Source organism: Ochotona princeps, chromosome 6 (assembly GCF_030435755.1).
Source record: "Ochotona princeps isolate mOchPri1 chromosome 6, mOchPri1.hap1, whole genome shotgun sequence".
Taxonomy (NCBI): domain Eukaryota; kingdom Metazoa; phylum Chordata; class Mammalia; order Lagomorpha; family Ochotonidae; genus Ochotona; species Ochotona princeps.
In genome coordinates, this window is record NC_080837.1 from 24,008,557 (window position 1) to 24,033,164 (window position 24,608).

The 24,608-nt window shown below is 37.2% G+C and overlaps 2 protein-coding genes across 10 annotated transcripts in view; both read right to left on the minus strand.

Moving 5' to 3' along the window:
• TCF12 (transcription factor 12) overlaps positions 1 to 24,608 on the minus strand; it is a 336,770-nt gene that overhangs the window by 207,268 nt on the left and 104,894 nt on the right. The gene's annotated exons all lie outside the window — the stretch shown is intronic.
• On the minus strand, positions 23,513 to 23,895 carry LOC101533221 (U6 snRNA-associated Sm-like protein LSm5). The gene is given in 3 exon segments (XM_036495665.2): positions 23,513 to 23,553; positions 23,556 to 23,573; positions 23,576 to 23,895. Coding segments are annotated over 3 exon segments (183 nt in total). The 5' UTR covers positions 23,700 to 23,895.

Consider the following 24,608-nt stretch of genomic DNA (forward strand, 5'->3'; position numbering starts at 1 on the left):
AAATATTAACTTATACAATCAATTTTAATAACAGAAACTCATTTTAAAGATTTCTGTCCTAATGAAAGCAATCAGACCACAATCTACTTTCTTAATAACCAAAACTTTTCATGTCAAATGACTAATATATATAAGGTTGCTTTGTTATTTTAAACACATCTGTAAAAGAAAATAGAAAAATTAATGGTTGCTACAGGTAATAGCTCAAATAAAATTTACAGGAGTCATACAACTGTGCAAACCTATACACTCCATTTTCACTAGATGACTTTAGTTCCATACATAAAATGACAAAGAAAAGATTAATTCAAAAATTTGCCAAGTACAGATACTACTCAGCCACTACCATTTACAGCAAAGCAGTCCTAACTAGAGACCATAATGCTCAGTAAAATAAGCCAATCTTAAAAGGGCAACTATCATATGTTTGCTCTGATATGAGACAACTTTCATCCAATATACAAAATGAAAAGATAAAAAGGTAAGCAAGTATACACTTGTAATCTCACAAACAATAACAGAACAGAAACCAGAGTACCAGGAATCAAAGAAAAACTGCAGTATGCATCTCTACCCCTGATTTAAAGTAGGCTCTGAATAAAACTGTTACATATACTTGGACAACAAAATACTAGATTCCCTACCACTATTTACATATACGATGCCATGAGACAAATAAAGAACAGAACACTGGAGTCAAAACAACAGCTTAAGAACTATATTACTGTAAAACAATGCAGACAATGGGAAGGGGAAAAGGGGGGGAAAAGGGAGAGAAAGAGAGGAAACCCTATACCTACAAAACTGTAAAACAGAGAAAACAACTTTTTTAATGTAAAAAAAAAAATTTGGTAACTACATGACCTAAGGAGCAGCTAACAGTACTAGATACAACTAATGATGGAATTCACTGAGAGATTCAAAGGATGCTATCAAAGAACAACAGTCTAGTTAGGCTTTCTACTCAGGGCTGCCAACTTTTATTGTTCCCACATACAGACTGAGTAAAAGGTCGTGGCTGGCACTGACAAAGTCAAGCGTCATCGTTCAGCATCAAAGATTCCTTTCTGCTGAAGACAATGGTGCTGCAAACAGAAGTAGGACAGGGATAACAAACTCCGTTTCAGACATAAAAACAAGGCACCACACCCAGAAGATAAACTAATCAATACAGACACTATACAAATCAGTCAACCTGAGAAACTATTCATAAGAAATCAAAACAGCTGCAATATACAGAAGGCTAATGGGGAAAACTTGCCTGTGGAGATATGTTGGAATTATGATTCCCCATATATTTTCTCTCATCCCTGCTACTAGCATATGCATGTTGAGTAAATAATTTTAGAGAAGCTAGGTTCCGATTCAAAGAGGAAGATGGTAGATGAAATGGAAAATCTGCCAATAATCAAATGGCAAAAATACTTTCAGTCTTATTTGAGTTTCCAGTATGTATTTTATTTCCATTGAACAAGATTAAAAAGAAGCAATTATTAATTTAACTAATATTAAAGCTTTGAACAATCTTTACCTTTTTGGATCTTTTATATATAGCATCCCTTAGTACTTGCTTTTCTGAATGGGACCAATTAAATTGAATCCAATTTATACTTATGCTTTGTGTGTCCCATATTAAAGCACAGGTTATGTTTATATAATTCTTTCCAGCAAAGAAATAGCATTAAATATTAGACTTTATACCCAAAACAATGGTTTTTACATTTAATGAAAGCAATTTTCCTCTTTTTAGTGAAAACTTAATAGGAAAAGAAACTAAAAGTAGCAAGTTACTATATATACACAGTTACCTAACAGTCTGAGATCTTAATGAGAAATAAGTAAAAGGTGAAATTGTATTTTTCAAGTAAGTATTTTTCAATCTTTCAATCTTAAATTGATGCCTTATGACTCAAATTATAGCATTAGTGATTTCTGTTCGTAAAACTTTGGTAGGTGAATAATAGCAAACATTTAGTACATAGAAAAGTCACTTCCAGTGCCTACATTGGAAATATTTTTCAAGTATTTCTCAAGTAACTGTATTTTTCAGTAAGACTCTCAAGAGGACCAGGTAAATTTCTTGGCCACATCCAATAGGTGGTACTCTCTTTTCCATGAAGAATTCGTATTTTAATCTATCTGCTTCTGTCCACTGCCAATACCATTTGTTTTTGATAGACAGTACTCTCTGGAGTCAATGAAAAAAAAATTATCTCACAGATTACTCACTACAAAAACTTAAAAAGTAATTAAGAAAGTGACTTTTTTAAAAAAGATTTTTTTAAATTGGAAAGCCAGATATACAGAGTGAAGGAGAGACAGAATGAAAGATCTTCCGTCCCCAAGTGACCACAAAGACCGGAGCTGTGCCAATCCGAACCCTGGAGCCTGGAGCTTCTTCCAAGTCTCCCACATGGGTGCAGGGTCCCATGGCTTGTGCAGGCCACAAGCAGGGAGCTGAATGGAAAGCAGGGCTGCCAGGATTAGAACTGCCTCCCATATGGGATCCCTGCGCATTCAAGGCAACGCCCCCAGCCACAAGGATACTACTGAGTCATAAGGCATCAATTTAAGATTTGGATAAGGCTCCACACCATGTGCCTGGAGCTAAAAGGAAAGAATCAGGAACAAAGTTCCTAAGGCCTGGTATCAGCACAGGGAGAGAAGCCACCTGGTGCAGTATTGGTTATTCTAGTTCTGATTCAGTTCCCTGAAAACGTGCCTGGAAAAGCAGCAGAACACAGCCCAAGCATCTGGGACCCTGCCATCAATGTGAGAGATCCTGAAGAAACGCTGGTTCGGGGCTTCAGATGGGCCCATTCCTGGCCTTTTTGGCCATTTGAGCAGCAATACAAGTGAATGGAAGAGATCTCTTTCTCTCGCAATTCTGCCTTTCAAATAAGTAAATTTTATTTGATAATAATAATAATAAATAAATCTATTACTTGAAAGGTAGAGTTACAGAGAAACACAGAGAAACAATGCATATCTTCCATCTTCTGGTCTACTCCCCAAATGTCTGAAAAGGCCAGGGTTAGGTTAGGTGAAAGTAAAGAGCCAGGAGCTTTTTCTGGTCTTTCCCAGGCATATTAGCAGGGAATTGTATGGGAAGTGAAGAACCCAGGAACTGAACCACACCCATCAGGATGTGAGCTGTGCAGAAGGCAGCCTATCCAGCTGAACCCAAAGCTGGCAGAGCAAAGATGCTGACAGGAAGATCAGTTTGTCTCCTCTCACTTGCCACGACTCTAACATCTACCACCTATTATTGAAGGACCCTGCTATTGGAACTAAGGTAAAGGAAAAAGTGAGGCTGGAATAGAAGAAAAAAATTCAGGTAACAGTGGAAAGGAACTGAGATAATAATAAAAGGAATAAAGGAAAAGACAGAATAAAAAATATTAGGACTTCTAAGAAGTAAAGGCAATAAAAACAAACATACAAACAAAAGTAGCCACATTCTTTGGCAAACAGTGAGTACAAAGTTGGGAGGCAAAGTGTAGCGGGATGCAGATATACCTTTTCCTTTAACACCCCTCTTCAGCTTTTAGCAGCAATGAAATGAAGTTTTCCATTGTAGAAAGTAAAGACATATGCCAAAAATATCAAGTCTCAGTACAGTCATAAGCAAGTGAAAGATAATAGTCTTTGCAGGAGTGCCATCTGCTATGGGGGATTCAATCAATGAGTTTATCAAAGAAATTATATCGGAAGCAGCTACATTAGATAACCAAAGCTATCTTCAATAGCTTCTGTATTCATTTTTATTTGTAGTATAATGATATTCCTTTAGATACGACTCAAAGGTTTCAATCAATTTTAAGTTATTATACATATAAAAAACACCAATATTTTTCATTAAATGTGTCAGATTTTAGATACTGATGAAATACTGCAATGTATTTTTCCAGAAATTCATTGTGTAACAGATCAATCAGAACACAGTAACATTCTTTATCATTACTCTACGTTAACAAAAACAAAAGGAAATGTTAAAATTGAATAAAAATGCAACATTGTTTAATAATGCTTAAAATTTTTAATTTTTTTAACTTACAAACTATTGAAAATCCTGTAAATTGTCAAACAAATTTCCATCTAAAAAAAAAAGTGAGCCTGATCAAAGATCAGAAAAAAATCATTTCCCATTTCCTGTAGTGATCTTTAAAGTTCAATCACAACCTTTCTTGCCTTTGTTTGGAACAAAGGTTTACAAGTAAAGCTGCTCCATTCCAAGTCTTCAGTGTCAGCATATAACAGAAAAAGGTAAAGCTGCCTTCATTCTACAGGAACATCAGTTCAAGTCTTGGCTGCTCTGCCTCCCATCCAGCTCCCAACCAATGTGCCTGGGAGACTATCTTATGAGTCCAATGCTTTCACATGTTATTAACCATGTGAATGGTTAAGAGACATCTGAAAACAGAATACCACACTTCTACTAAGTGTAGGACAATACACAGATAAAGGTATGTTCCCTGGTATAGTTCTAATGACAGAATATACTTGAAAGCTATCATCAGTCTTCAAAGTAAGTGCAAGTTAATTTTTGGAGAACTGTAATTAATTTAGACTGTTATTAAAGAACAGCTCACAGAGGACAGGACTTTTATTCTTAGCTAAATTCATAATTAGAAGTTCGTTAGAAGAAAAGATGAATAGGGCTAGGAAATAATAGAAGTAGAATATGAATGTGTGACAACTTTTGACATGTTTGAGGACTGATCAATATCTTGATGAGAATGGAACTCTGAATTTACTTAACAAAAAAGTATGTAGTAAGTAGTAAAGCTGAAATGTAGGCTGAGACTTCCCAAAAGAATGTGATGCCCACATTTTTTTAAACATAATAGAAATAAAATGAAAAACTTATTTTTAGTGAATTATTGTTTCTATTTTTTTAAAGTAGCAAAAGTTCACATTTGAGAAGTAAATATGATTTAATCTAACATGTGTGTCTGACAAAGCATTTATCCTGGCAGTGTTAATTGTGATACAAGAGGAAAACAGAGTGTAAGAAAACAAACAGGGCCTTGAGACCTAAGGGAGGTCAAGACTCTACCCAGTGAAGCCAAACAGAGTGAATATGGGAAAACACACACAAGAATTGTATATATCAGTCAATCTGCTGACAATAAAAAAGGAATGCAAGATGCCTTGAAAATTTCCAAAGACATGCTACATAAAGAAAATCACAATTCTAATTACTTCAAACTTGTCCTCAGAAACTATGATTCCAGCAGATATGAAAAACAGTCTCAAAGGGCTTACAGTGGAGGGCAGAATACTATCAACTAAAGTTGTATGCCTCACAAAAATTCTTCAATAATGAAGGTGATACAATGACATTTTCAAGTAAATTAAAAATGAAAAATTATCAACAAAATTTAGATTTAAGAAATAGTAAATTTCTCAAAGTTGAAAGAAATGTTACTAGAGGGAAATCTGCATCAGGAGAAAGGAAAGAACAGCAGATTCAATGTATGAAGATGCCTTTCACCATCACTGAATACACAGACACCTGAATCAGAAAAAAATGTTCCCATACGATTCACAATATGTTCAGATGCAATACATTCTTCAACTACTGCATAGAAGAATGTGGTAAGCCCATCTTTAGGGTCAAAATGTTTCTGTATCTTATCTCAATGGGACAATTTTAACTGCAAATACTGATATCGAATATCCATATACAGATCTATACACATCTGCAGTCTACTAAAACAAAATCCCACTAGCAAGAGTCCTTGCTAAAACACTGATAATAAATTTTTAAAAAGTAGTAAAAAAAATTCCAAATTCACAAAAAGGAACTGAGATAAGATCAAACAACATGTAGATAAAACAAACAAAACAATTTAGTGGACCTAAATTAAGCCATGAAACATTTCATTTTTGTGTAAAAGGAGAGAGAAACAGAGCAGCAATCAAATATTCCTTTAACTGAAAACACACCTCATTGCTCTTGAGCTCATAAAATTCATGCTGCTGTTTCTCTTGAATAAGACAATTATATTTGGGTTGGGTGGTTACAAAAGGAAGATGAAAGCATTGCAGTTGCACTTACAGATTAAGCAAACAAAAAACACAATACAATACCAATGTGAAAATTGCACACAAAGGTTTTTAGTTTGTTTTTTATATTGCCCATTAGGATCATAAGTCAGTACCAATAAAGCAGTTTCTGCATAACTATCAAGTACATTTCAGTGAAATTTTGCTGATTACCTAACACAATTTGCTATTTAAAAACAGCTGTGTGAGCAATTACTATTCTTAACTTAATTCCACAAACAATTCTATTCATTTCCTGTAATGAGGCCTGTGTACTCCCTGCATTCAAGTCTTAGCCCATTAATTCCTATAATGGCAACATACTGCCTCTCAGAAGAATTCTGCAAAAATTCCCTTGCTTCTTTTTTCCTATATTTAAAAAAAAAAACTCTTCCTAAAATACCTTTACAATTCTTACTCATTTATTTCAATACTTAGAAAATTCACATCTTCCCATCAACTGACCCCATGAACCTCTCACTATCAAACCTTTTCTTTGATCACTCCAGCAAAACCATAGGCCCAGGAGCACATCAGGATCTCAACAAACGTTTGCTCAAGAGTAAAACTGAAGTCCTTCAGGTTATCAAAGGCAAACTAACCACACAACGTAATGGCTGCTCTCTTGATCTTCACTTTTTTAGGTCTCTGGAGGAAAGATCAGCAAACTTTCCCAGTAAATGGCCAGGCAGCTCTAGCCAGCTGAGGGCTAATTACACTGAATGGCAACTACTGAATTCTACTGGTTTTATACAGAGGCAGCAATAAGTGATAGGCAAACAACCTATAGTAGATGTGTTAAAATACATTTTATTTACAAAATCAAGTGACAAACTGTGTACTTGCCCACTTTAGTCTGCAGTATCTGAATCTGTTACCTTGACCCTCCAGGACTTGCCTCTACAGGACTTGCTCATACAACCCTAGGGCATTCATTCCATCCCCTATCACTTCTTCACATTGCATCTGAAATAAATCTGAAAGTACACATTCTTTGTCTTACGTTCTAACTTTGTTCTACCTCTTGAACTGCTCATTTATTTTTATGATTCTATTCTCTTTGAATGGTGATTTCCATTCCCAGACTTAAATCGGCACATTCCCAGACTTAAATCGGCTATGTATTTCGGGCTGTGAATTTCCAAGTCCTGTTAAAAGCTTTCGTTTGGATCCCTTGCCATTGTTTCAAAACTATCATACCTAAGCCCAAATTCTTTATATATATAATCTTCATCCCTTTCTCCATGCCTTATCTTATACTTAGAACTGTCTTTAATTATTACGAGTTCTAATATTGATCATAATGTCTTCTAAGCCACCTTTCTATTCTGGGCTTTCATAATGGACCTATGTAGATATTTGTGCTACAGTCTCCCTTATTCTTCCTAAAACACAATTTCATAATTCATCTGCCTGTAATGTCCTGCCACTGTAACCTAAAACATTTCTTAAAAGCACATCACCAGGGCCCGGCGGCATGGCCTAGCAGCTAAAGTCCTCGCTTTGAACACCCCGAGATCCCATATGGGCGCCGGTTCTAATCCCGGCAGCTCCACTTCCCATCCAGCTCCCTGCTTGTGGCCTGGGAAAGCAGTCGAGGACGGGCAAGAGCACTGGGACCCTGCACCCGCGTGGGAGACCTGGAAGAGGTTCCAGGTTCCTGGCTTTGGATCAGCACAGCACCGGCCGTTGCGGCTCACTTGGAGAGTGAATCATCGGACGGAAGATCTTCCTCTCTGTCTCTCCTCCTCTCTGTATATCTGACTTTGTAATAAAAATAAATAAATCTTTAAAAAAAAAAAAAAGCACATCACCAGATTCTAAAAGTAAGCATTTCTCCATTGCCAAGAGAATAAACCTTGGATTCTTCAACCTAAAACAGAATATTCACTCATCCATTCTACATGTTTACTGTCAAAACTGCCGTTTCTGTTCTCTCTGTTTAAAACTTTTGACAATTCACTCCAAAGCTTCTTCCGGGTCTCCCATGTGGGTGCAGGGACCCAAGCGCTTAGGCCAACCTTTGTTGCTTTCGCTAGCACATGCCACGAACTGGATGAGAAGTGGAACAGCAAGCAATGGCAGCCACAGGGCATGCCGGCACAGCTTTACCTGCTTTACCACAATGCCGGCCCCATAGTGAACGCTTTAAATTCCCTCTCCTAAGTATAAGTTGCCTAGATTCTCTAACCATTGGTAGGATTTCCTCACACTTGATATTATACTTACAACACACAGTAAAGGTGTTCTGTTGTTTCTTATGTGAATGACATCTAGCATGTGGACTCAAGTTCATTCAGAGCAAAGACCATTTTTAGCTCCTATTCTATATCATCAACACTTCAGAATACAAAGAAAAAATTTAATGGGGGAAAAAAAAGCTACTTAGTGCAAATGCAGTTTTTTGCAGTAGCAGCTAAAGCTTTTCACTTATCAACTTATTAACTTGGTCTGATTCTGTCCACTCTCCCTGACATTTGAGAAGACAGCCTTCATAACGCATACAGCTGATGAACAAGACAAAGAGAACCATAGTAAGAATAATAAGAATAATAATAAGAAGCCACTCACTTGACATTAGTACTGTGCTCAAATAGACAAAAACACTCATGCACATTTACTCTAAAAACAAACAAAAATAACTGCCAGGCTAAGGTGTCTAAATTTCAATATTATACAATTAGTATCGAAAAAATCTTAATGTGTATTTGAAAGTCAGAATTAAAAATAGAGAGGGGAAGGCAGAGAGAGAAAAGGAAGGCATACTTACTCTACAAGCAAAGAAAAACTGCCAAGATCAGATGTCTAATTTTCAATATCACCTGACAAGTGTTTAAAAATTTTTTAAAGATGTATTACATATTTTCAAAGTCAGAATTACAGAGAAAGGGAAGGAGAGGAAGAGAGGGGAAAAAGGAAGAAAGAAAAAGAGAGGGGAGAAGGGAGGGGAAGGAAGGCAGAGGGAAGAGAGACCTTTCATCAGATGGTTCAGCTCTGGGAAAACCCAAAAGGACACTGCTGGATAGACTGGAAGCCAGGAGCTTCATCAGGGTGTCTCAAGTAGGTGGCAGTGGTGCAAACACATCAGCCACCTTTGGCAAGTTTTCAAGCCTGTAGCAGGAAGCTGAATGGGAAACAATGCAGCACAGACATTATCCAGCACCCATACAGGGTGGCAGCATTGCAGGTGGCAGCTTCATAACAATGCCAGCCTCTGAAATGTTTTTGAAAATTGAATTTAACTTCAATTAAGTATCTACTGCTTATAAACAGTTCTCTTAATATCAGAATGTTATTTCAGTATCCATACTATTCCTGAAGCTGTTTAAAATTAGCAAGGAAAGTGATCACTGTGTAAGAAAATTTTCAATTCAGAAAATTATTAGTCTAAAATATTCTCATTTAACACAATACTATTCAGTAATATAAACAAATGTACTAGAAATATATCTAATAACAAGAAGAAACCTCAAAAATACTATTCTAGAACCAGAGCTGTGGCAAAGTATGTTAAATCTCTGTTACACTGGCACCCTGTACGAGAGCACTGGTTTGAGTCTCTGTTGGCTCTGCTTTATGTTCAGCTCTCTGCCGATGCGCCTTGAAAAGGAACAGAAGGTGGCAAAAGCACTTGGGTTCCTTCAAGCTACCAACGCAGGAGACAAGATGAGAATGTCAGGCTCTTTGCTTTAGCCTGCAAGCCCTAACCACTGTGGCCTTTTGGGTAGAGAATCAGTGGAGGAGGATATAAAATTCTTCCTGTCAAAGAAACAAATATTTTTAAAAACATGCTGCATCAGAGAACCAAAATATAAAGACAGACTCCATTTATACGTCAGGCTAAAGCAGAGAAACCCAAAATCATGACAACAAAAATTAACTTCGTGGATGTGTCCCAGGTCAAAACTTGACTGAAGAAAAGTATAGAGAATTTACACTGCGTCAAAAAAATGTTTCAGGAAACAATTAAGAATCCATTAATGAACTCTAAATACCATTTTCAAAAGCTTTTTCAATTTCTATTTATTTTGGTGGTTGTTTTACCACTCAAATGTGTAAGTGGCAAAATTATAAAATACTCCTAAAATAAAAACAACAATCAAGACTATATCAAGGTAGATAGTTGTCACAATGATAACGGCAGAGGACACAAAATTGAATAATGTCATGTTTCTATGGTAGCTAAAATAACCAAACTCATAAATAGGTAATAGAATACAAGTAGGTATGGGCCCGGCAGCGTGGCTTAGCAGCTAAAGTCCTCGCCTTGAACGTGCCCTGGGATCCCATATGGGCGCTGGTTCTAATCCCGACAGCTCCACTTCCCATCCAGCTCCCTGCTTGAAGCCTGGGAAAGCAGTCGAGGACGGGCAAGAGCACTGGGACCCTGCACCCACGTGAGAGACCTGGAAGAGATTCCAGGTTCCCGGCTTCGGATCAGCACAGCACCGGCCCGTTGCATTCACTTGGGGAGTGAATCATTGGACGGAAGATCTTCCTCTCTGTCTCTCCTCCTCTCTGTATATCTGACTTTGTAATAAAAGTAAATAAATCTTAAAAAAAAAAAAGAATACAAGTAGGTAATAGAAGATGGGGACGGAGTAAGTTGGCAAATGTTATCCAACAGAGGAAAAGCTTCAGTTACATAAGACTGATTGATGAAATTGCACACTCCACAATCCTATAGTTAACAATGTATTGCATAATACTGGTTAAGTGGGTAGATCTCAACTTAAACACACTTATCAGAACTTAAATTAAAAACATAAGACAAAATTTTCTGATAGTTTCTCCACAGTTCTAAACATATCTAAAAGACAATAAACAAATTATATAGAATAACAGCATCTTGAATTCAATGATTTAAGAAACATCAATGTTCAAACCTATGTATTTAAGAAACATATTAAAAAAGACAAGCAGACTCACAAATTAGATCGATATGGACTAGAACAGTCACACTTAAAAGTTACCAATGCATAGAAATATCAAAATAAGCTATTTTGTATCACAGCTAGTTCATACTTTCAAAGCACTAATTAAAAAATTGTGATTTCTTATTTTGGTAATGACAAAGTAACTTACATTGGACTAATCTTCAAAAAAGTAATTAAAAATGGGTGCAAAAATTTCTAGATCAACTATTCAAAGACAAACAAGAATGAACAAAAATTACAAAGGATCTTAATAGTGTTAACAGTGAAAGAACAAAACACACTCTCATTGGTTAAGATCCAAATCCATATGCTTTGTCCAATGAGGGCCCTCCCCCAGTTAACAACATGTGCTGCCTACATAAACAGAAACTTGGGTTTTTGTCGTTGTTGTTGTTTGGTTTTTTTTTCTTAAGGATCCAGAAAGTAAAACTCGAGGATGACAGTATGGCTGAAAATTAAGGAGTGAAGACACAGAAAAGAGGAAGCTACAGCTGGAGCAGGTTCAACAATTTACATTTAATCTGCCCTCAAAAATCCTTGACGGGACTTGACACAAAACAAACACAGGGCAAAAACATCAGGAGCACTACTGAAAGCAACAGCCAGAAGGCTAGAAATAACCGCGCACAATGTCAGCTGCTGGGGACCGCAGAAGAGACTAAGAAGAGGGATGGGTAAATAATGTGAGCTTTCGGCCAACCTGCCGTTAACAAAGAATAAAGCTTAAACCTCAGATAAACAACAAATAGTATTACTACTCACTATATCAAAAATAAAACTGCAGAAATGAATAGAAACAAAAACCTCCATAGTGCATGTTCCACACTTTATACTAGGAAAACAGAAAACCACTAGATGTGTGCAGAAATGAAAATATCACCATCACTCAAGGAAAAAAGCACTCCATGCAAACATACACTGAGATGCCAACACTGGAATACACAGGAAAGAATTATACAGCAGCTATAAGTAACTGGGCACATTAAGAAAAAAATGTGGTTGAAATGAATCAGAGAATCTAAGCAAGAAATTATTTAAAAATTTAAAAATTCTATAATTTTAAAGTATAATTTCCACAGTTATAATTATACCAAATAAGCTTAACAATGCAATGAATCAAGAAAACAAGTGGTTAAGAAAAATAAATAAAATGTAGTAAACTGTATTCAATATGAAAAAAAAAACGTGTAATCTGAAAAAGGAGCAGTTATATTGCTAGATAATAACAGGTCAAAAGTACACATACAGTACCAGAAGCAACTGGAAAACAAAAAAATTAGTGAAAAATACCAAATTGCAGATCTAATAAATCCTGCTTTATCACATCAATGCACACAATAGTTAAAATGAAAACACAATAAATATCTTCTAGCTTCTTTATTACTATTGCAAATGATGGATTTCCTTTCTTTAATTCGGGCAGGCCCCACTTCCCATCCAGCTCCCTGCTTGTGGCCTGGGAAAACAGTCGAGGACGGCCCAAAGCCTTGGGACCCTGCACCTGCGTGGGAGACTCAGAAGAGGTTCCCGGATCCTGGCTTTGGATCGGCTCAGCTCTGGCTGTGGTGGTCACTTGGGGAGTGAATCAATGGACAGAGGATTTTTCTATCTCAACTTCTCTCTATATATCTGACTTTAAAACAAAAATAAAAATAAAAAAGTACACATGGAGCATATATCACCTCTGCTTCATGATTTCAATTCCTCTGGATGTATAACGTCAGAATGGAATTTTCAGACATATGACTAACTCTTTTTCTTTAGTTTTTTCAGGATTTTCCATTTTGTTTTCCAAAATGACTGTATTAATTTGCATTCTCAACAGTATATAAGTATTCCCATTTTTCTACTTCCTTAACCAACACCTGATGTCATGATCTTATAGTGAAAACCCAAACAACTCCACCAAAAATATTAGCATAATCAACTTTCACAGTTAAATCACAGGATTCAAAATAAGCAGAGTTTTTTTTTCTTTCATACTGTTAATAGCATTCTGTCATCCAATGCTAGCATGCAGTGCAAAAAAGAAATCATGAAAATAACTCCACTTAAAAATATTGAAAATAGGGCCCGGCGGCGTGGCCTAGCGGCTAAAGTCTTCACCTTGAAAGCCCCGGGATCCCATATGGGCGCCGGTTCTAATCCCAGCAGCTCCACTTCCCATCCAGCTCGCTGCTTGTGGCCTGGGAAAGCAGTTGAGGATGGCCCAATGCATTGGGACCCTGCACCCGCGTGGGAGACCCGGAGGAGGTTCCAGGTTCCCGGCTTTGGATCGGCGCGCATCGGCCCGTTGCAGCTCACTTGGGGAGTGAATCATTGGATGGAAGATCTTCCTCTCTGTCTCTCCTCCTCTGTGTATATCTGGCTGTAATAACATGAATAAATCTTTTAAAAAAATAAAATATTTGCGGTGTGGCCTAGCAGCTAAAAGTCCTCACCTTGAACACCTTGGGATCCCATATGGGCGCCGGTTCTAGTCCCGGCAGCTCCACTTCCCATCCAGCTCCCTGCTTGAGGCCTGGGAAAGCAGTCGAGGATGGCCCAAAGCCTTGGGACTCTGCACCCACATAGAAGACCTGGAGTAGGTTCCTGGCTCCTGGCTTCAGATCATTGCAGCACTTGCTGTTGCAGTCACTTGGGGAGTGAACCATCAGACGGAAGATCTTCCTCTCTGTCTCTCCTCCTCTCTATATATCTGACTTTGTAATAAAAACAAATAAATCTTTAAAAAAATATTAAAAATAAAAAGCAAATTTGTGGAAGGAAGTGAAAGGTCTACACATTTCAGCTGCCTCCCACACAATCAATCAATCAATCAATCTATCAAAGTTAGTAAATTTATTTTGGAATTATACAACTTTAAAGGAATATGTGTTTTCTGAAGACGTTTCTGGTAAACCAAAGCATCAGTGCTAGCATGATTTTTCCAGTGATGTTTGGTTATATGAAATAAAAAGTTGCATAATAGAGGAATTCTGTACAAATTAGTATAGACTATATTCTACCTAATTTAAAAACAAATCAGCAACAATTAGGTCCACTGCTTTTTTTTCTGGCTCACTCTTTCTCTCTTTCCCTAGGCCTCAGTGAAGTTATCTCAACATCCATACAGAAGTGGTTCTAGAATCTCGTGGGTGACGCAGATCCACACACTCCCAGGCTCTTGAACAAGATCGCAGATTTACAAATTTGCCAATACCCTCCAATATACATTGCACAACCTCAATATGAGTTTTCACACATAACAAAATGTATATGCTCTGTAAATAACTGTTCCACTGTGTTTAGGGAATAAGATGTTTGGTGGAAATGAAACTTTTTTTTTCCAAATATTTGTTATTTCTGGTTGCCTGAACCTGTGGAAATCACAGATACTAAGAGCCACCTGAACTTCTTTTGCAAGTCCTGAAGCCAGTAGATATTTACAGAACAAGAAATTAAGAAATAGATGAGAGCATTTAGCAATCTCAGTGATTTAACTCATAATATCCGGCATATGTATGGCTGTCATCCACATTCTAGTTACTTAATCTGATTTATGCTATATCTGATTCAATGTATTGTGGTTAGAAAATCTCTTTGCCAAAGGTCTAAGATGGAAGAATCTTTGAAGAATGACTTCACTGAATTGGTAAATTAGCATTCATGAGATTTTCTGATTCCCCTAGTTCTTTCACAATTTTTCAGTGCTCTAGTCGTTTTTTGTTAATACATGGTCTCCTGGATGCGTTTCCATTTTCCCGAAAGTTGAAAAATTTTTTCTTTGTTTTTTTGATATAAACAGAAAGATACATTTATTTTTCATCAGTAAATTTAATACTGGATGTCATCTTGAGATTATATAGAGACTCATGAAAATGTGTAGTCAGACCTTCTTCTATTATTCCCTTTTAAAGAAGACAACAGCTTGTACTAGCGGGCTTTCACTTGTTTTCTGAAGAGACACAAACAGAGGTCTACAACACTGGCAATTATTGTTCTCAACTTATACACAGTTTCCCAGGTAGGTCACCATTCCACATCATTAGGACTTTCCTGCCTATAAGGATAACAAAGTTGGCAATTTTTGTCATCTGCATAGTACTGAAACTCCAGATGAATGTTGCCCTAACATCAAAAGCACCTTCAAATATATGGTGTGCTTTGTCTTGCTCGATTGAAGCCATGCCTCGTTAACCAATTGACACTCCTGACCACCAGAATCCATCTAATATCCATTTGCAGAAGGTGAAGAAGCATCCTCTTCTTCTGAAACACATCTGTATACCACTGTCTAAAATCTAAGCAGACAGCCAATAAGCCAATCAATTCTTGCTCATTTATTTTCATTAAAGTTCCTTGTATTATGAATCTTCATTAAAGTACTCAAATTGTCTTATAATATTTTTAAGTATTCACATGATCTTGTTCATTCCTTCTGATAACACAATGTGTTTACCAAGATACAGCAGACAAGAGCTAAACAAAATGTTATAGATATAATTCCTCACTAATCATGAGATATATGTAAAGGCTAGAAACTCAAAATTTCGTTTTCTAAACAATTGTAACAAAACAACCAATCTTCCCTCCAAAACTTCATTTAAAGTATTTTCTATGCATCACACAGACAACCTTTCAAGTATTAAAAATACTTCAGAAAAAGAACGGTGCCACAGTGTAGTGTGTTAATCCTCTACTTAGAGAGCTGGCATCGCAGAAGAGCACCAATTTGGGTCCTGGCTGCTCTACTTCCCATCCAGCTTCTTGCTGATGCACCTGAGAAAGCGAAACAGGATGGCTCAAGTCCTTGGGTCCATGGTTCCATGTGGGAGACTCATAAGAAACTCTAGACTCCTGGCTTCAGACCAGCTTTTTTTATCGCAGCCACTTGTGGACTGAACCAGTGGGTGGAAGATCACTGTCCTTTCTGTGTAAATCTCCTTTTCAAATAAAAATAAATAAAACTTTATTTTAAAAAAAATTTAGGAAAAAACGTAACGGCAAGGGCAAAATATTTTTACTTGACAATATTTCCTGAAATAGGATCTCACTCGTTCTGAGTTTGCATTGGGGCCTTTGGATGAGGCAGTCATAATCCTCCTTAAAAGCCTTCAATCCAGTGGCTAGTGCAATGGGGGAACAAGTCAGGCCTCCACCTGTAGTGCTGGCATCCTATATGCGCATGGATCCACCCTCAGCCAGATCCCTGCTAATGTGCCTGGCAGAGCAGCAAGGGGAAAAAAAAAACCTAAGGCCTAATTCAACTCAAAGAATTTGAAAAGATGAACACCCAATTTCTCAAGTTTCTGACTTTCTCCATTTCAAAAGGCAAAATGAGAATACAGTGAACACTGTGACTATCGAAACTGGAGGAAAGACTGATAAAAACCCATTCCTATGGTGCAATGGACTGAAATGCATTAGACATTGACTATGTGATGATCCTATACAGGTTCTTTCCATAAAAAGGCATTTAATAAAAACGAGTGACTCACAAGAACAAAGCTGATTAAATGAAAGCATATTTGCAAGACTTCTGGTACAGTGTCTATCAAAAAGCAAATGCTCAGTTTGCAAGCTAAAAGAACCTGCAAAGGAACACCTTCATATTTCCATTGTTAGAAAAATTATTTGGCAATCTTCCCACTGAGGAAAACTGTGGGAGGCAGCCATCTGCTGCTTAAAGAAATGGCTGAGTTTCAGTTAGATTTTCCATTTGTTGTACTGCCTCTTCAAATACTGGTTTCCCAATGGCCTGGATATGCACAGCCTGTGACAGCAAACAGCCTCCATGGTTAAATCTGTAGTACAATTTACTCTTTCACCACAAATGATACTGAGGGTGTTGTCCTTTCAAAGTCTAACAACAAACCTAATACTAACAGAATATGAAATTAATTACTGTTCTTTAAAGGCTCTTTAGCTGAAGAGACAACGATGTTTATGTCAAATCAACTTTTTCTTATTTTTTGCGAGGAAATGCAAGCTTCTAGAAAATGGGAGAGCCTCTTGTGTGGCACTTCATCATCATTTAAGAAAAATATGAATCAATGAACCTTTGAAAATATTGAAATGTATGCACTCAAATAATGCCATTTTCAAAATATACATATAAGGAACTTAACTGGAAATGTTTAGGCTAGAGGTTAAGATACTCACATCCCCCATCAGAGTTCAATCCCCAGTACTAGCTTCTGCTAAAACTAGTTCTAGAACTAGCTAGAACTGATTCCAACTTCTCACTAATACAAACCCTGGGAGACAGCAGGGATGGTGCAAGCTGAAGTAACTGAGATTCTGTCACACATGCGGGGGGCTAGCTTGTGCTAGCAGCTCCTAGTTCTAGCCTTTGACCAGCTATCTAAGGAGTCAAACATGAGATAAAAACCTCCAAATAACATAAATAGCTGGTTCATGTCCCAGCAGCCCCACTTTCCATCCAGCTCCCTGCTTATGGCCATGAGAAAGCAGTAGAGGATGGCCCAAAGCCTTGGGACCCTGTACCTGCATAGAAGATCTGAAGAACTTCCTAGCTCCTGCCTTTGGATTGGTTCAGTTTCAGCTGCTGCGGCCACTTGGGGAGAAAACCAGTAGGAGAAAGAGCTTTCTCTCTGTCTCTCCTTTTTTCTTTAGATCTGTCTTTCCAATATTTATGTATTTTATATAAACCTTTAGGGGAAAAAAGTCTGGCTATATTTTTTAAAATGCAGGACTAGTACTTTTTTCCTTTAAAGTGTTTTTAAAATTTCTGAAGTAAGACTGTGTTATTTGTAATGTTTGAAAAATAAGAGGACGGGCACAGTGTGGCACAGTGGGTAAAGCTGCTGAATGCAAGGCTGACATCTCACATGTGCACTGCTTTGTGTCGTGGTGTTCCATTCCTAATCTAATCCTTGCTATTAACCTGGAGAAAATAGGAGAAAGTGGCCCAAGTGTTTGGACCCCTAACACTCACATGGGACACCTAAACAAAAAACCTTTTGGCTCCTGGCCATTCAACCATCTGGGGAATGAACCAATAGATGGGTTATTTTCTTTCTCTCTGTGTAATTGTGACTTTCAATAATTGAGTCCTCCATCACTAGTCCACACCCCAAATAGGTGCAACAGCCAGGACTGGCTCAGGCCCAGCAGACAGCAGATGGCAGCAGAAACCTGAAACCTAATTACCTGAGCTATGCATCAGTGCTGCCTCCTAGGGTCAGCACTGGCAGGAAGCTGAAATCAGACATGGGCCAGGTACTGAACTGCAAAGTCAGACATAAGTACTCTTCTGAGGTTCACAGGCATCTTAACTCTCAGGCTAAATGCTGGATCCTGAAAATAAGTTTTTTTAAAAAATCAATCTCAAACAAAGTTAATCACAGGATAGTCTTACTGACAATACATATTTTCATTTGAATTATTTAAATACGTATTCTCAGTTGTGTGCAATAAAACTTAATCACAAATGCTTCAAGATTCACAATCTTTTACTTGACTAGCATTTAATTGGTTAAAATAATCTTTTACATGAAGTAAGAATCTTATCTCCACACACACGGCCAACACAAAAAAGAAGGCTGAATTAACTAATCATCAAGTAAATGGAAATGAAAACTGCATACCCTCACATCTGTTAAGTTGGACATAACAGAAAATAACAGGGATTAGCAGGGATATGGAGAAATAAACTCTTGGGTACTGTTAACAGGAAAATAAAATGGTATGATTTCTATGCAAAACAGTATAGACTTTCTTCTGAAAATTACAAACAGAACTACTCTATCAACCATAACCTCAGTTCTAGATATGTCTCTAATGTATTTCAAAGAGATACTTGCACTTCCATGATTCACAACAGCCGAGATATGGAAATGACCTTAATGACCAGAAGCTGTGGTTAAATAGACGTTAAGTATCAGTCTTGAAAAAGCAGACAGCTTCAGCAATGTGCTGTGCAAGATGTATTATATTGGCTCATTTCCCTTAGCATTATGGTTTCCAGTTTGGCCCATTTGGCCACAAAGAACTGCATTTTGTTTTTTTTAATAGCTGAGTAGTATTCCATGGAGTAGATGAGCCATAGCTTTCTTATCCAATCCTCTGCTGATGGGCATTTTGGCTGCTTCCATGTTTTTGCAATTACTGATTGTGCTGCTAAGATGATATGATGTTATGTATAACATGTTATGTATGTTATATGTTGTGTATAAACTAAAATTGAAATGTAAATGAGGTGGTCACAGAATGTGGTTAAGAACGCGCATTTACTTTTAACATATTGGTTACTCATTACTATGTCAATTAATTCCATAATGATGTAAATTTTTGCTGATGGTATGTTGCAGCTTTCAATTGACTGGGATGATACTCTGCTGGCTCTGTCTTCAGACCAGAGAGGGTATACGTAAGAAGCCGTTGAACTTGACTGGACAATAAGATGCTGGACTCTATGTTTGGTATATGCTTACAATGGGGGAATCTCAACTGAACTTGAACTGTGGTTATGCAACAAGGTGGAGGAATCCACCAGGGTAGGAGGGTTTGGGGAAGGGTGGGGAGAACCCAAGTACCTATGAAACTGTGTCACATAATACAATGTAATTAATGAATTAAAAAGAAAAAAAAAAGAAAAAAAAAGTTACAAAGAACTGAGGGAGGAAAAAGAACAATACTGAAACAGGAAATAGACCCAAATAAAATGCAAAAGATAAGAAGGTAAAAAAAAAAAAGATGTATTATATTAAACAATACTGTACAGTCACTTAAAAAGTACTAAGGAGTAGTTAATTGGCCTCACAGTTAGTCACACCTCAAACCAGAATGCCTGATTCCTAGCTCCCATTTCTGATTCCAGTTTTCAGCCAACGTAGAACCTACGAGGCAGCAATAATGTCAAGTCACAGGGTTCCTACTACCCACAGAAGACATGAATTATATTTTCAACTCCTAGCTCTAGCTCCTGTCCAGCCCCAACAGTTGTTAGCATTTAGGGAGTAAATCAGCATATAGAGAATCTATGTCTCTCCACTTCAAATAAATAAAAACTAGTTTAATGTTTTTAAAAAATTGAGAGAATATATTTATTCTCCTATATTTGAGTCACAATCAAAAAGTGGGTCCAGTGTAGTAGCCTAGTGGCTAAAGTCCTCGCCTTGACCACACCTGGATCCCATATGGGCGACGGTTCTAATCCCGGTGGCCCTGCTTCCCATTCAGCTCCCTGCTTGTGCACTGGGAAAGCAGTCGAGGATGGCCCAAAGCCTTGGGACCCTGTACCCACATGGGAGACCTGGAAGAGCTCCTGGCTCCTGGCTTTGGATCGGCACAGTTCCAGCCACTGTGGTCACTTGGGGAGTGAATCATTGGATGCAAGATCTTTCTCTCTGTCTCTCCTCCTCTCTGTCTGACTTTGCAATTAAAAAATAATAATAATAAATATTTTTTAAAAAAATTGTTATCTAGTGAGTCAAAACTATTTTTATTCAGAGGAAATTCTATATTTTGAATAAAGCAAGAATATACATTTCCTTTAGCCATTATCTTGTAAACAAATATTCTGTTGTCATTCCTTTACTTATTTTTTAGCATCCCAATTTGTTCTCCGAAAAAATTAAATTGTGTACAGGAGATCAAATGCTTTACAAACAAGAAAAAAAAAACTGTACGAGAACCAACTTGTTTCTCTTCACCATTTTTCATCTTCATTATCCTTTCATCTTCCTTCTTGCTCTTTCAGCCTGGATGATTCCCTTTTTGACTGCCTGGCTTTAGTTCGGGATCCAGCAGTATTCTTTTGATTTTTTTTTTTGGTATTTTTCCTTCAGCTCGGTTTCATTCTTTTCATCAGTATGCTTATCAGTTGTAGCAGTTATTTCACAACTCTCCCAGTTTTTTGTACATGATTATTTTTAAAGATTTTTTTTAATTTGAAAGGCAGATTTACAAAGAAAAGGAGACATGCAGAGAGAGATCTTCCATAAGCTGGTTCACTCCCCAAATGGCTGCAAGAGCTGGGGCTGGGCAGATCGAAGGCTGGAGCCAACAGGGCCAGCAGGGTCTCAAGGACTCAGGCCATCTTCTGCTGCTTTCCCAGACCATAAGCAGCAGGTTGGATCAGAAGTGGAACAGCAGGGACACAACCTGGTGTCCATATGGGATGCCAATATTTGAAGGTGGAAGTTTAGCCTGTTGAATCGTGGCACTGGCCCCATTTCCAGGTTTTTGGAAAAGTAATATTAGCAATGATGGAAGCATGTTCTTTGATTTTGGGGATGACATTCAGAACAGAACCAAAAAAAAAAGGTCAAAAGCAGCCACTTGAGTGCTCTGGGATCCTCAAAACTCTCCCTTCAAGGAGAGATACAGGTTTTCATTTCTTTCCTAACAAGCCTTGTCTGCCTTTGCCAGATCTTCAGATTTTCCCTTCGCTTCAGCAGACATGATCTTTGACCCTACTGAACATTTCATTAAAATTCTGAGACGCTGAGGAAAGCACCTGGGTGCTGATTCTTTGCTTCTCCCAGTTGTCCATCACTTTCCTTGTTTGGGAACCCTCGTTGCAGCGAGAAGCTGTTTGCTCCACCAGCTCCCGGCGGCACTAAGCTACACTTCTTCCTTTACGCTGAAAAGAAGCCTGGCTTCTTTGTTTCCCTTTACCTATGGCCACACAGTTTAGCCAGTCTCACAACAAGCTAAGGGTCTGTTTTATTTCCTCCCATGAAAAACACTGAAAGGGTATCTTAGTAATTACATCAAGTAAATGATCACATACTGGCTCAAAGTAGAAACTATATTTATATTTTAAAAGATGCTATAAACATACTAAGCAGGATTCTAATGATGGGCCCTAAATCAAGGTTTAGAAAAAAAATGTGTTCAGTAAGCTTTTGATGTAATGGTCATGTCTTCTATGTCACCCAAAACAACTTTCATAAATATGAAGAAAGACAGTACATTAGTATTGTGATCAAGTAAACAATAAACGGATTTTAACAAAAGTGAAATGAAACATTATTCATATTAACTAAATCGCTACTATAAATTTCAAAAGACCATTTTCTTTATTAAAAATTCCAATTACTTTTGCTTTTGTATAAGTGGTATCTTTTGGTATTCTTAACTCTAAGAGTTGCCAAAATAAGACCATTTACATGTAATGCCTGTCAACTAGCAAATTTACATTTGGATTTTGTTGGCTTTGGACCCTGCATTCTGTTCTTTTCTTTGTGCCATTGTTGTTTTTAGGTTTGGCAGTAGCTCTGGATCTTTGTTTAACTTAGTTCCTTTGTCTAACTTCTGCAGTATATACACACTGTAAAATTAGCATGAAACAACATTTTAGCTTCCATCACCATGATTAACTCTCACTGTGGCAAAGGCTTGAGAATTATTCCTATGTGTATCCAAAATGAAAAAACACAAAGAGGTAACACCTAATTTCTCTACCTGAAGAAGACAAAAAAAGTAAGTAAGGTAAAGAACTAGTTGGTTCAATAAGACACAAAAGATTCAAAAAATTATATTCAATTTTAATGTATTAAAAGCTAATTGCTTAGTTTTTAATATACTACTATGTATTTAATGAGCAATAAAGTATTAAAACTTAAGAAATTATTTAGTTAAACAAACATTCCAATAGTTAGTTCAACCTACTTTGTGGCCAAAATACCCACCCTTCCTTTTATTGTCTACTGTACTTTTCTGTTTTCCAATGTGTCTGGTTTACTGAATACAGAAGTGTCAGGTTAATAATGTCCTGTGCCTCAATTTCATCATGCTCTTGCAAAAATAATAGGTTAATTTGTAGAAGTTAATACTTAAGACCTCATCCCAGATTCACATACACAGATTATGCAATTCACCAATAAAAAGGGAGGTTTTTTTCATAGTTCATCATTTTATTTGGGCTAGTTTTTGCTTGAGGAATTAACTTGTCACATAAATGAGAGAGCAGACAGGTATAAAATAACAGGTAATGAAGTTGCAAAACTACTGCAATTGTTGTTACTACTGTAGTATCATAAATAAAACTTATCCACACTTTTTAAATGTCTTCAAAAAGCAAAATCTTTTTTTGAAATAAACTTGAGTAACAAAAAAAATGCATATCATGTATCTTCAAAGCATTTCCTTTTAATGGAAACCTTAGTTTTATAGGATCTAAACATTAAAAAAGCTTTAAAGGGGGGCCTTTACTCTGGCACAGCAGGGTAAGCCAAAGCCTGTTGAGCCAGCATCCCATAGGGCAGGGTTCAGGTCCCTGCTGATTCACTCACTCCCAATCCATGAGCCTGAGAAACAGCAGAAGGTACTCCAAGTTCTTGGGTCCCTGCACCCACCAGAGAGATTCAAACAGGTCCTAGCTCCTGGCTTCAGCCTGGCCCAGCTCTGGCATGTGAGTAACAAACCAGAGAATGTTAGCATTAGCACTACTGCTGTCTCCTCCTCTCTAACTATACCTTGCAAGTGAATGCTTCAGAAAACAAAGGTTTAGAAAATTGTCTTGTTGCCACTACAAGACAGCAGCAAATCTAGCCTAAATCAAGGAAATCCACTCACACTTGAGGACTTTCTTCCCCAGGTACCAGTGTTGTTGATTATTTCCTTTTAGCAAACCTGAACTAATTTAGTGATCCATCTTCCTTCTGGTATGATTTCAAATTCAGTGACATTTTCCAATAGCATACTGACAAAGTCATTAAGCCCTAGAAGAATACTGACAATTTCCATATTATTCTTCATCAGAATATGAATCCTGGATCCTGTACATTTATTCAGACTCTTCAGTAGCCTACATAGTGCCCTCCTAAAACACACATGACAACACTAAATACACATTAGCACAGATTTTGACTGCAGTAACTTTCACAACTGCCAATAATATAGTCAGTAAAAAACTCAGTTCCTTTCATATCCCTATTAAGATACATAAACACACACATACATACACACACACATCCCAAATGATTAATTCAAAGTATCAAAAGTTATCATGCGTGTCAAGACAGATGTACAAATACACATTCCACAGTATTTGGAAAATTTGGAATTTACATTGCACAAGAATTTAAACAAATCAGAATTTTTTTATTTTTTTGCATTAAAAAACTGTTCTATGGTGGGGAGATAAAACAATTAATAATCCTTACAACTATGTGTTCACAGAGTGAAGATGATTTCTTGAAAGAAGCCCTGAAAAAGTTAAAATCATTTTATACTTTAAAAGGCAATAATAAAATTTCTTATGGAGAAAGTGATGTAGAAGAGACTTATGTAGAGACTATGCTGCAATCTTTATTGCCAAAGCTAATTAAGAGCAATCTGAAATAATGCTTGAAGCAGAGGTTAAAAACATAAGAAGAAAACATAACAAAGATCTTTGTTATAGGCCTAGATGGTAGCCAAGCATGATATCTGAACATCTTATTAACTGTGGCACCTTAGTGAGCAACAGTGTAACTTTTATACTGTAAATATAAAAGGAGGGAAATTAATGCTTGTTCTTGTCCTTATAAAAAAATCTTAAGCTGTACAGATAACTGCATCTTATAATTCTTGAAAAGCTGGAGTGCATAAAGGCGATGAAGATCCGCTGAGTGCGTAAGACAAGTAGAGAAAGAGCAAAGCTTCATTAAAGAGAAGGGGGCTAAA